The sequence below is a fragment of the Prionailurus viverrinus genome, chromosome B4 (assembly GCF_022837055.1).
Source record: "Prionailurus viverrinus isolate Anna chromosome B4, UM_Priviv_1.0, whole genome shotgun sequence".
Classification (NCBI taxonomy): domain Eukaryota; kingdom Metazoa; phylum Chordata; class Mammalia; order Carnivora; family Felidae; genus Prionailurus; species Prionailurus viverrinus.
In genome coordinates, this window is record NC_062567.1 from 60,521,310 (window position 1) to 60,533,539 (window position 12,230).

Sequence of the window (12,230 nt, forward strand, 5' to 3'; positions counted from 1 at the left end):
CACCTAAAACAGTACTCATTGAAGGAGAAAATGAGCCTTCAAAAATACATGTAAAACTTTATCAACCCAGAAAGGAGGCTGGAGGGTCACTCTTCTCAAAAATAATGGAGAACTTGGTGGTAAGCAGCAAATAAGAGGAGGCTGGTGGTTCCTCCTAATTAAAATAAAAAGATAAACCGTAAGCTAGAAGTTCACATGAGAAAAACAGGAAAGAGACAGTCAAGAAGAATCCTCCTGGGGTCAGAACTAACTCAAACATGGGCTTTGAAAACCTCAAAACAGCCATTATAAATGTTTAAAAAATAAAACATTTTCTTAATGTTTATTTATTTTTGAGAAAGAGAGCATGATCAGGAGGAGGGTAGAGGGAATGGGAGACACAGAATCCAAAGCAGGTTTCAGGCTTGAACCCACAGACCACAAGATCATGACCTGAGCTGAAGTCGGATGCTAAACTGAGTCACCCAGACACTCCTAAAAGAAAACATCTTTAAAATATAGGAAGCTATGATGACCATGTCTCATCAAACAGAAAATATCTATTAGGACATGTAAATTGCAAAAAAGAATCAAATGGAAATTCTAGAGTTAAAAAATGCTATAGGGGCACTTGACTCAGACAGTAGAGTATGTAGCTCTTGATCATGGGGTTCTAAGTTCAAGCCCCACGTTGAGCATGGAGCTCACTTAAAAAAAAAATGAAAAATTAATTAGAAGGGCTCAACAATAGATCTGAACTGGCAGAAGAGAGAATAAGCAAACCTGAAGATAGGTTGAAAAAGAGTATGTAATCCAAACACCAGAGAAAAGACAGAATAAAGAAAAATTATCAGAGCCTCAAAGAAGTGTGGAACACCATTAAGCACACCAATGTATATGTAGAGGGAGAATCAGAAGGAGAGAAGAGAGAAAAAGAAGAAAAAATACTTGAAGAAATAATGGCTGGAAACATTCCCAGTCTGATAAAAAACAATCTATATATCCAAGAAAGTCAACAAATCCAAGTAAGATAAATACAAAGACATTTCATAGTAAAAATGGTAAAAGACAAAGAGATAACACTTATAGCAGCATGAGAAAAAACATACATAGCGACCAAGTACAAGATTAATCAATGTTAATCAATGTTTCTTATCAGAAACAATGGAGACCAGAAGGCAGGGTGATGGTATATTCAAATTGCTGAAAGAAAAAACCAAGAATTCAGTAAAACTGTCTATCAAAACTGAAAGTAAAATAAAATACTCTCAGAAAACAACAACAGAGAATTCACTGCTATCAGACCTTACCCTGAACTTACTAAAGGAAGTTCAAGCTAAAAGCAAGTGACCCAGAAGGTTATTCAAAGACACACATGCACACACACACACACAAGCTCCCGTAAATGTAATTATGTAATTTTCAAAAATAGAAAAACACTATTTCTTTGACTTTCTCCTCTTAAATGTTTTAAAAATGAAATGCAATTTAAAAAAAAAGAAAAATAGAAAATAAAAAGCAATTGCATAAAATAACATTTTAAAATTGTATTACTGGGACTATAAAATATAGAAATGTAATATATTCAATATTAACAATACAAAGGAAATAGGAGAAACATTTTACTGGAGAAAGCAAATGACACCAGATGGTAACTCCAATCCAAAGGAACAAATGAAAAGAATTGAGAAATGGTAAATAAGAGAGTTAATATGGCAAACTCTATAAACATATACTTGGCTTGCCTTTCTTAGCTTCTTTAACATAAAATTACAAAAAATAACTATTTCTAGGTTTATAACATATATAAACGTAATATATATAACAGTAATAGTATAAAAAGGAGGAAGAAGAGATAGAGCTATATAGGAGTAATGCATCTATTTCTCACTAAAATTATGTTAACCTAAATCTGAAGTAGATTCTAATAAGATGTATACAGTAAGCCCTAGAGCAACCACTAAGAAAAAAAATTTTTTTGAGAGAGAGAGCACATGTGCACACAAGCTGTGGAGAGCCAGGGGGAGAGGGAGAGAGAGAATCTTAAGCAAGCTACACGCCCAACAAGAAGCCTGATGCTGGGTCTGATCTCACAACCAGGAGATCATGACCTGAGCTAAAATCAAGAGTTGGATGCTTAACCAACTGAGCTTCCCAAGCACCCGGAAAATTTTTTAAATAGTGAAAAAAAAATTAAAGAAATTAAAATGTGACATTAGAAAATATTTACTTAGGGCACCTAAGCGGCTCAGTCAGTTAAGCATCTGCCTTCAGCTCAGCTCATGATCTCAAGGTTCGTGAGTTCAAGCCCCACATCAGGCTCTGTGCTGACAACTCAGACCCTGGAGCCGGCTTCAGATTCTGTGTCTCCCTCTCTCTGTCCCTCCACTAAAGCTCTGTTTCTCAAAAATAAATTTTTAAAAAAAAATTTTTTTAAGAAAATATTTAACTATTTCAAAAGAAAGCAGTAAAAAAAGAACGGGGGAAAAATGAGATATATAAAATAAAAAATGACAGACTAAATCCATGCATAACAATAACATTAAATATTAATAGATTAAACGATCAAAAGAGAATGTCAAATTGGATTTAAAAAAACAAGATTCATCTATATGCTATCTACAGGAAACACACTTTAGATTCAAAAATATAAATAGCTTAAAAGTAAAAAGATGAAAAAAGATATGCAAACAGCAACCATAAGAAAGTCGGAGTGGCTATACTACTATTAGACAATATAGACATTAAAACAAAAAAAAAATGTTACTAGAGACAAAGAGAAACATTTTTATTGAAAAAGGGGTGAACTCAGGAAGATATAGCATTTATAAACATACATGTACCTAAAAACAGAGCTCTAAAATATCTGAAGCAAAAACTGACAGAAAAAAAGGGAGAAATAGACAAATTCAACAACAGTTGGAGACTTAACTTTCAATGATGGATAGAACAATAATGGATGAGGGATGCCTGGGTGGCTCAGTCCATTAGGCATCTGACTCTTGGTTTCAGCTCAGGTCATGATCTCACAGTTCATGAATTAAAGCCCTCATTTAGGCTCTACCAACAGCGCAGAGTCTGCTTGGGATTCTCTCTCTCTGCCCCTCCCCCACTTGTGCTCTCGCTCGCTCTCTCTCTCTCTCAAAATAAACATGAAAAAAAATTTTTTTAAATAAAGAACAATGATGGATGAGTAGGCGTGCCCAAGTGGCACAGTCAGTTGAGAAACCAACTCTTGATTTCGGCTCAGGTATGATCTCAGGATTGTGGGACTGAGAACCACATCAGGCTCCATACTTAGCATGGAGCCTACTTAAGATTCATTCATTCATTCATTCATTCATTCTCTCTCTCTCTCTCTCTCTCTCTCTCTCTCTCCCCCCCCCCCACCCTCTCTAAAATAAAATAAAAATATTTTTTAAAAATAATGGATAAGTAGAAGATCAGCAAGTAGATAAGACCCTTAAGCAACATTATAAATCAACTAGATCTAACAAAAATCTATACAACGTTCCACCCAACAAAAGCAGAATACATATTATTCTTAAATGCAATGGAAGTATCAGGACAAACTATATTTGGGGCCATAAAACAAGTCCCAATACATTTAAAAAGAATGAAATTATAGAAAGTATGTTCTCTAATCACAATGGAGTAAAATTAGAAATAATAACAGAGGGGTACTTGGGTGGCTCAGTCAACTGGTCAAACATCCAACTTTAGCTCAGGTTGTGATCTCACAGTTCATGAGTTCAAATCCCACACTGGACTCTCTGCTGTCAGCACAGAGCCCCCTTCAGGTCCCCTGTCCCCCTCTCTCTCTGCTCCCCACCAGCTTGTGAGCGTGCGCACATGTGCTCTCTCTCTCAAAAATAAACATTAAAAAAAAATCAATAACAGAATTTGGGAAATTCACAAATACTTGCAAATTAACACACTCCTAAATAACCAATGGGTCCAGAATAAACCACCAAAAAAATGAGAACATATTTTGAGTTAAATGAATATAGCTAAAACAGCACTTAGAGGAAAATTTATAGTTGCAGATGTATTTAAAAAATAATTCAAGGGGCGCCTGGGTGGCGCAGTCAGTTAAGCGTCCGACTTCAGCCAGGTCACAATCTCGCGGCCCGTGAGTTCGAGCCCCGCGTCAGGCTCTGGGCTGATGGCTCGGAGCCTGGAGCCTGTTTCCGATTCTGTGTCTCCCTCTCTCTCTGCCCCTCCCCTGTTCATGCTCTGTCTCTCTCTGTCCCAAAAATAAATTAAAAAAACGTGGAAAAAAAAATTTTTTTAATAAAAAATAAAAAATAAATAATTCAAATCATAACATAACCTTCCACCTTAAGATACTGGAAATAGGGATATCTGACCAGCTCAGTTGGGTAAGGGTCCAACTCTTGATCTTGGCTCAGGTCATGATCTCACAGTTTGTGAGTTTGAGCCCCAAGTGCAGAACCTGCTTAGGATTCTGTCTCTCCCTCTCTCTGTCCCTCCCCCACTTGTGCACACACATGTGTTCTCTCTCTCTCAAAATAAATAAATAAACTTAAAAAAATAAGATACTGGAAATAAAAGAGCAAACTAAACTCAAAGAAAATGGAAGAGAATAAATGGTAAAGATTAGACCAGAAACTAATGAAATAGAAAACAGAAAAACAATAGTGAACAAAACCATAAATTGGTTCTTTGAAAAGATCGACAAAATTGGAAAACCTTTATTTAGCTCAACTGACCAAAAGATAAAAAAGAGAGAGAGAAGACACTAATTACCAAGACTGGGAACATACTACCAACCTACAGAAATAAAAAAAATATGAACTTCATGCCAACAAATTAGTTAACATAAATTACACCAACAAATTCCTAGAAAGATGCAAACTAATGAAATTAACTCAAAAATAAATAGAAATATGAATACACCTATAATAAAGGTGTAGAAAAAGCCATTTGACAAAATTCAACATGCTTCCTGATAAAAATAGTCAACAAACTACAAACAAACAGGAACTCCCTCAACCTGATAAAAAGCGTCTATGAAAAACCCACAGCTAACATCAGACTTAATGGTGAAAGGAATGTTTCCCCCTAAGATTAGGAACAACACCTCTCCTTTCACCACATCTGTTCAACACTGCACTAGAGGTTCTAGCCAAGGCAATTAGGCGAGAAAAATAAAAAGCACCCAGACTGGTAATCCTAAAAAGTTTACTGAAACATTAATCTAATAAACAAGCTTGGCAAGGTTGCAGGATACACAATAAATACATATTTTTAAAATGTATTTCTAAACATGGGCAATTAAACTTGAAAATGGAATTAAGAAAATAATTCCATTTACAATAGCATTAAAAAGACTAAACTATGAATATTTTAACAAAAGAACTGCAAAACTTATACTGTGAAAACTAAACATTTTTAGAAGAAATTTGACCTAAACATAAGCAAAGAGATCCCATGTTCAGGGGATAAAAGACTAAGTATTCCTAAAATGGCAGTATTTCCCAGATCTACAATGATTCTACAGATTCAGCACAATGCCTCTCACAATACCAGCTGACTTCTTTGCTGAAATTGACAAGCTGCCCTAAATTTCACATGGAAACTCAAGGAACCCAGAATAGTCACAACAGTCTTGCAAAAGAACAAAACTGGAAGACTAGAACTTCCTAATTTCAAAATTTAATAAAGATAGTGTAGTCCTGGCTTAAAGATAAAAAAAAAAATCAATCAAATAGAATGAGAATACAGAAATGAACCCTCACCTTTATAGTCAATTCATTTGACAAGGGTGCTAAGACAATTCAATAGGGAAAGAATAGTTTTTTCAACAAATAGTACTGAGACAACTTGCTATCCACATGCAGAATAATGAATTAACTCCTTTCTCATACCACACAGAAAATTTAACTCAAAACAAATTAAAGAGCTAAATGTTGCAGCTAAAACCATAAAACTTTTCGAAGAGAACACAAGGAAATCTCTGTGAACTTATATTTAGCAACAGGTTCTTAAATATACCACCAACCACAAGCAAAAGAAAAATTAGATAAACTGGGCATCATCAAAATTAAAAACTGCTTCAAAGGACACCATCAAGAAAGTGCTAACACAACTGGGGCGCCTGGGGGGCTCAGTTGGTTGAGCTTCCAACTTCAGCTCAGGTCAGGATCTCACAGTTCGTGAGTTCAAGCCCCTCTGCGCTGACAGTGTGGTGCCTGTGTGGGATTCTCTCTTTCTCCCTCTCTCTCTGACCCTCCCCCACTTGCATGCTCTCTATCTCAAAATAAATCAAACTTAAAAAAAAAAAAAAAAGATTTAAGACAGTGGTAACACAATCCACAAATTGGGAGAAAATTTTTGCAAACTGTACATCTGACAATGGACTTGAATTTAGAATATTTAAATAACCCCCATAACTCAATAATAAACAAATAACCTAATTAAAATGGGCCAAGAATCTGAATAGACATTTCTAAAAAAAAAAAAAAAAAAAAAAAAGATATACAAATGGCCATAGGAAAAGATACTCAACATCATTAGCCATCAAGCAAATGCAAATTAAAACTGTGATATACTACTTCACACCTACAAGGATGGCTATAAGAAAAAAAAAAAAAAACTGATCAAGAAAACAAGAGCAACAAAGCAAGAATTGATGAGGATACAGACAAATTGGAATCCTCCTCATTCACTGCTGGTAGGAATGGGAAATGGTGCAGCTGCTTTGGAAAAAGTTTGGCAGTTCTTCAAACAATTAAACAAAGAACCACCACTCCTAGATATATTCCAAGAGAAATGAAAGTATGTCCACACGAAAATCTGCATAGAAATGTGCATACCATTATTCACAGTAGACAAAAAGTGGGAATAATCAGGGGCGCCTGGCTGGCTCAGTCAGTAGGGCATATGACTTCTGATCTCAGAGTCAGGACTTCAAGCCCCTCATTGGGGATGGAGCTGACTTAAAAAAAAAAAAAGTGGATATAATCCAAGAATCCACCAACTAATGAATGGCTAAAATAAATGTGATATATCCACACAATGGAATATTTGGCAATAAAAAGAAATGAAGTACTAGTACGCATGCTACCACATGGATGAACCTTTAAACCATTATGCTAAGTGAGAAAAGTCATTCACAAAGGACCACATGATTCTGTTTATATGAAATGTCTAGAATAGACAAATCTCTAAAATAAGAAAGCGGAAAAATGGTTGCCTAGGCTGGGGGGCGGGGGGGGGGGGGTAGGTGTTAAGGGGAAATGAGGAGTTCTTTGGGAGATAGTGATGGAATGCTCTAAAACTGACCAAAGTAACCATAAAATACCTAGGAATAAACCTAACCAAAGAGGTGAAAAATCTATACACTGAAAAGTATAGAAAGCTTATGAAAGAAATTGAAGAAGACACAAAAAATGGAAAAACATTCCATGCTCCTGGATAGGAAGAGCAAGTATTGTTAAAATGTCAATACTACCCAAAGCAATCTACATATTCAATGCAATACGTATCAAAACAACACCAGCACTCTTCAAAGAGCTAGAATAAACAATTCTTAAATTTGTATGGAACCAGAAAAGACCCCAATAACCAAAGCAATCCTGAAAAAGAAAACCAAAGCTGGAGGCATCACAATTCCAGACTTCAAGCTGTATTGCAAAGCTATAATCATCAAGACAGTATGGTACTGGCACAAGAACAGACACTCAGATCAATGGAACAGAATAGAGAACCCAGAAATGGAACCACAAACGTATGGTCAACTAATCTTTGACAAAGCAGGAAAGAATATCCAATGGAATAAAGACAGTCTCTTCAGTAAGTGGTGCTGGGAAAACTGGACAGCGACACACAGAAAAATGAACCTGGACCACTTTCTCACACCATACACAAAAATAAACTCAAAATGGATGAAAGACCTAAATGTAAGACAGGAAAATCCTAGAGGAAAAATCAGGCAACAACCTCTTTGGCCTTGGCCACAGCAATTTTTTACTTGACATGTCTCTGGAGGCAAGGGAAAGAAAAGCAAAAATAAACTATTGGGACCTCATCAAGATAAAAAGCTTCTGCACGGCGAAGGAAATAATCAGCAAAACTAAAAGGCAACCAATGGAACAAGAGAAGATATTTGCAAATGACATATCAGATAAAAGGTTAGATCCAAAATCTATAAAGAACTTATCAAACTCAACACCCCAAAAACAAATAATCCAGTGAAAAAATGGGCAAAAGACATGAATAGACACCTTTCCAAAAAAGACATCCAGATGGCTGACACACACATGAAAAAATGCTCAACATCACTAATCATCAGGGAAATACAAATCAAAACCACAATGAGATACCACCTCACACCTGTCAGAATAGCTAACATTAACAGCTCAGGCAACAACAGATATTGGCAAGGATGCAGACAAAGAGGAACCCTTTTGCACCACTGGTGGGAATGCAAACTGGTGCAGCCACTCTAGAAAACATTATAGAGGTTCCTCAAAATATTAAAAATAGAACTACCCTACAATCAATCCAGCAATTACATTACTAGGTATTTATCCAAGGGATACAGGTATGCTGTTTCAAAGAGGCACATACCACCAACGTTTATAGCAGCACTACTGACAATAGCCAAAGTATGGAAAGAGCTCAAATGTCCATAAACAGATGAAAAGATAAAGAAGATGTGGTATGTATATACACAGTGTAATATTACTCAGCAGTCAAAAAAAGAATGAAATCTTGCCATTTGCAACAGTGCGGATGGAACTATAGTGTATTATGTTAAGCAAAATAAGTCAGAGAAAGACATAGCATATGATTTCACTCATATGTGGAACTTAAGATACAAAACAGACGAACATAAGGGAAGGGATATAAAATAATATAAAAACAGAGAGGGGGACAACCATAAGAGAACAAACTGAGGGTTGCTGGAGGGGTATTGGGTATGGGGATGGGCTAAATGGGCAAGGGGCATTAAGGAGGACAGTTGCTGGGATCAGCACTGGGTGTTATAAGTAAGTGATGAATCACTAAATTCTATTCTTGAAATCATTATTACACCATTTATATTAACTAACTTGGATTTAAATTTTAAATTAATTAATTAAAAAATAAAACTGACTATATGAATAGTTGCATGATTCTGTGAATCTATTAAAATACACTGAATCCACTGTAAATGAGTGAATTATACGGTACATGAATTATAGTTCAATAAAGCTGTTACCAAAAAATACATGGAGCAGACATTACAGAACTGAAAGAAAAAAAAGACAACTCCACAATTTTACTTGAAGACTATTTTTCTCAGTATCTATCATACCATGATTACACCAAATATCAAATTAATCTTTGTTGAAAATTTAGAATACTTTTTTAAAAATTTTATTTTGAGGGAGAGACAGCAGGGGAGGGGCAGAGAGAGAGAGAGAGGAGAATCCCAAGCAGGCTCAGTGCTGTCACCGCAGAGCCCAATGTGGGGCTCAAACTCACAAACCGAGCTGAAATCAAGAGTCGGACACTGAGCCACCGGGCGCCCCTATAATACTTTTTAAATCAGTAAAAGAAACTTTTTCTTTTTTGTACAGTATCTTCATTTCTGGTTAAAAGAACAAATCTGAGAATATTTCAATAGAATCTACAAAAACAAAGGGAAAATGCAAATCTCTGGGAAACCAATTAAGTAGAATTTACATATTCATCTCCTTCATGATTCGCTTGATAGCCTCTTAAATTATTACATATTTTTCTGTTTATTTCTTTCTCTGCTAGAATGCAAGGTGCAATTTTCAAATTGCATGGGTATTTTTCCTTGCCATTTAAATAGGATTTGTACCAGTAAGCACAAACTTCAGGCTATCTTTTTAATTTTCCATCATATAATATAAACAAAATGTCAGTCAGGTAAAATTTCAGTATAAACATCAAGTACAAACTTTCCATACATGTATTACCTGATCAATTCCCTTTCCTTTGCACTGAAGAATGATGACTTCAAGGAGTTTGGCTGCATGACATTCCGCATCTTCTCCTGCATCTCCACATAGTACCTACAGTAATCACAATTTAGCTTAGCAGTGAATGGCACTGCAGAGAATTTAATCGAGTGTACATGAAGCAAATAGCTCATAAAAATTCACACATTAGAATCGCAGCTTTGCTTTCTAAGTTTGCCCATCCAAAAGAAGGAAGGTCAAAATAAAGTACATCTATCTTCTTTATCTACTCTAATTCCTTTTAAGAAGAAAGAATTCACCTATTTAACTTTGGATTAAAAAAGTGAAGCTATAGGAATTAACTTCAGATAAACGAAGCTTCCCTTAAAGGCAACAAAACAACAAACCAATAAAATGAAATGAAAAGAAATTTTAAAACCTTACTTTTAAACAATGAAACAAACCCTGTAGTTTCTGTTTCTTTTGAGTTCTTGTCCATATATACTCACTTTTTTCAAAATAATAACCATAATTTGATATCACACACCTTTTAATTTCTCCATTTGGACTTTAAACTACAAACATTTTCCATCGATGTTATAACCACTTAGGACTGTAAGTATTACAGTAGATAAATATAACAGTTTACTAGATATTCCTCTATTGTCAATGCTGTATTTTCACTATTATAAACAATTCTACAATGCACGTGTTCATACATAAAATTTGGAATATAATTGCCTTATAATAAGGTTCCCAGAAGAGACATTCGCAGAGTAGAGGCAAGCTTATGTTGGAAATTAAGAAATATAAAAAAATTAATAAATGTTAAAACACAAGCTATAAGAAAAAGAACAGACTTAACCCAAAGAACAAAGAGGAGACAGAAATTAAAAATACAAACAATACAAATAACAGAAACAAAAAACAGATTCAATGAATAAAGACAACAAAGCAGACAGCTTCTGTCAAAATTATTCTTAAAAAGAACAAAATTTTAAAAATATTAGAAATGATAGTTACAAACAAAATACTTAAGCTATTTGTTTAAACAAAAGACAAGAAAGACACAAATACAGATAAAGGAGAGATTAAAAATAAGTAAATATTATGGAGAACATTATATTCCTTATATATCTGAAAACTCAGGTTAATTGGATAATTTCCTAGGCAAATACAATTTAAGAAAACTGAATTAAAAAGAAATTCCAGGTAAAGAAGACAGATTGAACATTCCCATTTAATTTTATTACTTCCCAAAAGACTATTAAAATGACAGTAAAGAGATTTTAGAGGCATAAATCCACAAAGACAGAGAAAAGGAAAAAGTAGATAGCTATAAAATTTTGGAAGCTGGAAAACAGATGGATCAGTGAGCTGAATCCTAAGCAGGTAGCTGGCAACACCAAGAACCAACACTATTTACATAAAATTTAAAATTTACCTCTAGGGCAATGTATTTAGATCTAGATTCTAAATGTAAATGGGCTCTGGAACCAAAATGCTTGGTTCAAATTCCAGCACTGCCACTTATTATCTGTGTTCTCAAACAAACTTATTAACCTCTGTGTCTTACTGTTCCCATCATGGCGTACAATACAGAAAGAATAAATAAATCACTCCTTTTTCCCCAAATTGTATTTGCTTGGTTTTTTGTTTGTTGGTTGGCTGGTTGGTTGTTGGTTGGTTTTGGTCCCCACCTCCAAAAGGAGAAGAAACAAAATATGTTTAGTAATTTAAAAAATGGGCTCTGGAGCCAGACCACCTGGGTTCAAATATGGCTCCAACAAAGACTAGCTCTGTGACTTAGGACAATGTACTAAACCTCAGGCACGATGCAAAAAATTGTACCTTGGTCTCCTCTTTGACCAAAAGGTGATACCTTCCTCATAATATTGTAAAGATAAAATAAGTTAATATGTATAAAATGCTGAGGAAATACCTGGTATACAGGAAGAGTCCAGTAAGTATTAGTTATTACTAAAAACCAAGAATAGGACATATATTTTAACTAGTTGGTAAGTCTAAGGACATTACTGTGAGCATCACTTTTATCCCAGCAGCTATAATACAGAGCAGCTGTACTAATGGGTGTAGGACTGTTATGTTTTCTGCTTGCTGCTTTCTCTTTCCCTTTCCCTCAATAGCACTTGTCTACACTACTTAGGAGAAAATACTAAGCACTGCCAAGTGATTACGATTTAATAAGCTAGGTTATTACAGAGCTAAAGGAGTCTTTAAAAATCATGACTCTACTCCTTTCATTTATATGTGATGAAACTTAGTGACCTCCCAAAATCTCCCAGGCTCTTT

General features: G+C 35.0%; 1 protein-coding gene across 2 annotated transcripts in view; it reads right to left on the bottom strand.

The window, feature by feature from the left end:
- Positions 1-12,230, bottom strand: part of IPO8 (importin 8) — an 86,194-nt gene that overhangs the window by 28,066 nt on the left and 45,898 nt on the right. For both annotated transcript variants that reach the window (XM_047867450.1, XM_047867451.1), the window contains exon 20: positions 9,936-10,031. In XM_047867450.1, the coding sequence (XP_047723406.1) occupies positions 9,936-10,031 (96 nt within the window). The remainder of the gene's footprint in view (positions 1-9,935; positions 10,032-12,230) is intronic.